Source organism: Cololabis saira, chromosome 24 (assembly GCF_033807715.1).
Source record: "Cololabis saira isolate AMF1-May2022 chromosome 24, fColSai1.1, whole genome shotgun sequence".
In the NCBI taxonomy this organism is placed as follows: domain Eukaryota; kingdom Metazoa; phylum Chordata; class Actinopteri; order Beloniformes; family Belonidae; genus Cololabis; species Cololabis saira.
Window position 1 is genome coordinate 25315491 of NC_084610.1, and position 3169 is coordinate 25318659.

Below are 3169 nucleotides of genomic sequence, written 5' to 3' on the forward strand. Positions count from 1 at the left end.
CGGCCTCCGTCACCGGGGGGAGAGACCCGTCCAGGTCTCGGCCTCCGTCACCGGGAAGAGAGACCCGTCCAGGTCTCGGCCTCCGTCACCGGGAAGAGAGACCCGTCCAGGTCTCGGCCTCCGTCACCGGGAAGAGAGACCCGTCCAGGTCTCGGCCTCCGTCATCGGGAAGAGACACCCGTCCAGGTCTCGGCCTCAGTCACCGGGAAGAAAAAACGATTTTTGTCTCGGCCTCCATAACCGGGAAGAAAAAACGATTTTTGTCTCGGCCTCCATCACCGGGGGAAGAGACCCGTCCAGGTCTCGGCCTCCGTCACCGGGAGGAGAGACGGTTCCAGCTCTCGGCCTCCGTCACCGGGAGGAGAGACGGTTCCAGCTCTCGGCCTCCGTCACCGGGAAGAAAAAACGATTTTTGTCTCGGCCTCCGTCACCGGGGGGAGAGACCCGTCCAGGTCTCGGCCTCCGTCACCGGGAAGAGACACCCGTCCAGGTCTCGGCCTCCGACACCGGGAGGAGAGACCGGTCCAGGTCTCGGCCTCCGACACCGGGGGGAGACACCCGTCCAGGTCTCGGCCTCCGTCACCGGGAAGAGACACCCGTCCAGGTCTCGGCCTCCGTCACCGGGAAGAGACACCCGTCCAGGTCTCGGCCTCCGTCACCGGGAAGAGACACCCGTCCAGGTCTCGGCCTCCGTCACCGGGAAGAGACACCCGTCCAGGTCTCGGCCTCCGTCACCGGGAAGAAAAAACGATTTTTGTCTCGGCCTCCGTCACCGGGAAGAAAAAACAATTTTTGTCTCGGCCTCCGTCACCGGGGGGAGAGACCCGTCCAGGTCTCGGCCTCCGTCACCGGGAGGAGAGACGGTTCCAGCTCTCGGCCTACGTCACCGGGAAGAAAAAACGATTTTTGTCTCGGCCTCCGTCACCGGGGGGAGAGACCCGTCCAGGTCTCGGCCTCCGTCACCGGGGGGAGAGACCCGTCCAGGTCTCGGCCTCCGTCACCGGGGGGAGAGACCCGTCCAGGTCTCGGCCTCCGTCACCGGGAAGAGAGACCCGTCCAGGTCTCGGCCTCCGTCACCGGGAAGAGAGACCCGTCCAGGTCTCGGCCTCCGTCACCGGGAAGAGAGACCCGTCCAGGTCTCGGCCTCCGTCACCGGGAAGAGAGACCCGTCCAGGTCTCGGCCTCCGTCACCGGGAAGAGAGACCCGTCCAGGTCTCGGCCTCCGTCACCGGGAAGAGAGACCCGTCCAGGTCTCGGCCTCCGTCACCGGGAAGAGAGACCCGTCCAGGTCTCGGCCTCCGTCACCGGGAAGAGACCCGTCCAGGTCTCGGCCTCCGTCACCGGGAAGAGAGACCCGTCCAGGTCTCGGCCTCCGTCACCGGGAAGAAAAAACGATTTTTGTCTCGGCCTCCGTCACCGGGGGGAGAGACCCGTCCAGGTCTCGGCCTCCGTCACCGGGAGGAGAGACCCGTCCAGGTCTCGGCCTCCGTCACCGGGAGGAGAGACCCGTCCAGGTCTCGGCCTCCGTCACCGGGAGGAGAGACTGGTCCAGGTCCTTTTTGTTGTATAATTTAAAAAAAAAAAAAAAATGCTTCATACAATGATGAGAAAACTGGCTCATAGGCTTCGGGCCTATTATTGCTGGAACCTCTGAGTGTGAAAAGACGGGTAAACAAAAGACAGGTTCCCCGGTGGTGATTGACAGGTTCCTACCTTATGTTCCCGTGGTTGATTGTGAGATTGTTGCAGTTCCACTCGTCTGGAACTTATCTGGTGATGTGTGCTTTGTCGCGTCGTGAACTTATTTGACGTCACGTTTCCTCATATTCTGGACTTCACTGCATCACCAGTGGGCGTCGCCAACGGACCAAACCTCAAATATGCGAACGCCAGCCTTGATGTGTGAACGACCTTAACTTTTCACGTTCAAGTCACTTTTTGAACATCTGACTGTGAGCATAGAAAGTGGCGTCCGCACGTTTTTATTGCACCGCCCTCTTTCTACATGATGCCCTTGGTGTAGAAAAATCCATCTAGAAAAGTGCAGACAATTGTACATAACTTACACTTCCTGTACATGTGGTTACATTCACAAATGTATGGCTATATGTAAACAACAAAAACCTGAAACTACAACCCTGAGGATTTATATTAATCTGTACACCACATTGACAGGTAACATCACCTCACTGCCTTCATTCATTCTTTAACTCCAACACACCACTGACAACTTTGATTCAGCAGAAAGGTAGGTCATATATTTGGCTGTTCCTGCCTTTTTGTGTCTTTTTTCCACCAGGCTGGGGCCTGCCAGGATGCCTCGTAAGGGACGGCGTGCTGAGGCTGCCAAGAGGAAGAAGGTGGATCTGTCCGTGGATGTTGACACTCAGCTGGTACATACACGGTGAAATTCAGTGGAATGTATCTATATCTGTAGATATTACATTCAGTTTTAGATGGTTTGTCATATTATTGTGTGTAACCTGCTTGTCTTTTCATTCACCTGTGACAGACTCCTCCGCCCAGACGCCCACCACCCCACCTGTGCTGGAGGTAAAATCATGCTGAACAATGTTCATAGTTTCACATTTGCAGTGATGGTTGAATGATGTTTGACTTTCATGTAACCGACCTGGCAGGTAAGTGCACACTGCACCAGAACTTTCTTGATTCACAAGTAGGAGTAATGAGAAGGGATTGGACACCACAATGAGTAAAAGGAACACGCAGGTAAGTTTTAGAAAATCCACTGTATTAAACACACAGAAAATAAAGTTTACAAATACTGCCGGCATTCAGTTTTGTTCTAGTTACGTGTCTTTTAAGATGGGTGCACCCGAAAATAAAGTGAAATGCTTCCCCCCCCAAAAAAAATCAACTTCAGTGGTCTTTGGAAGTCCTTGGCCAATGTCCTACCACACTGTAAGGATGGTAGATGGAGAATGGAAAGACTCCTCCTCAATCCAGACACTCACATGGGTTGCTCGCCATCCCCCTCGTCAGGGAGAGAATCGACTCGAAATCCAGAATCCCAGGTTATCTAAAAAAAAACCTAGCCTCTATAACATAATATATCAATATAGTGCAATGTTTTTCTGTTCACGCTAGTCTATTTGTAGATTTATTTGAATATTTTGTTTTACGAAAGGTATATATTCTTTTGGAGATG

At 53.9% G+C, this 3169-nt stretch overlaps 1 protein-coding gene across 1 annotated transcript in view; it reads right to left on the minus strand.

The window, feature by feature from the left end:
• Positions 1-2495: 2495 nt before the first annotated feature.
• Positions 2496-3169, minus strand: part of LOC133425137 (sentrin-specific protease 7-like) — a 36123-nt gene continuing 35449 nt past the window's right edge. The window contains exon 20 of the mRNA XM_061715817.1: positions 2496-2547. Within this exon, the coding sequence (XP_061571801.1) occupies positions 2496-2547 (52 nt within the window). The remainder of the gene's footprint in view (positions 2548-3169) is intronic.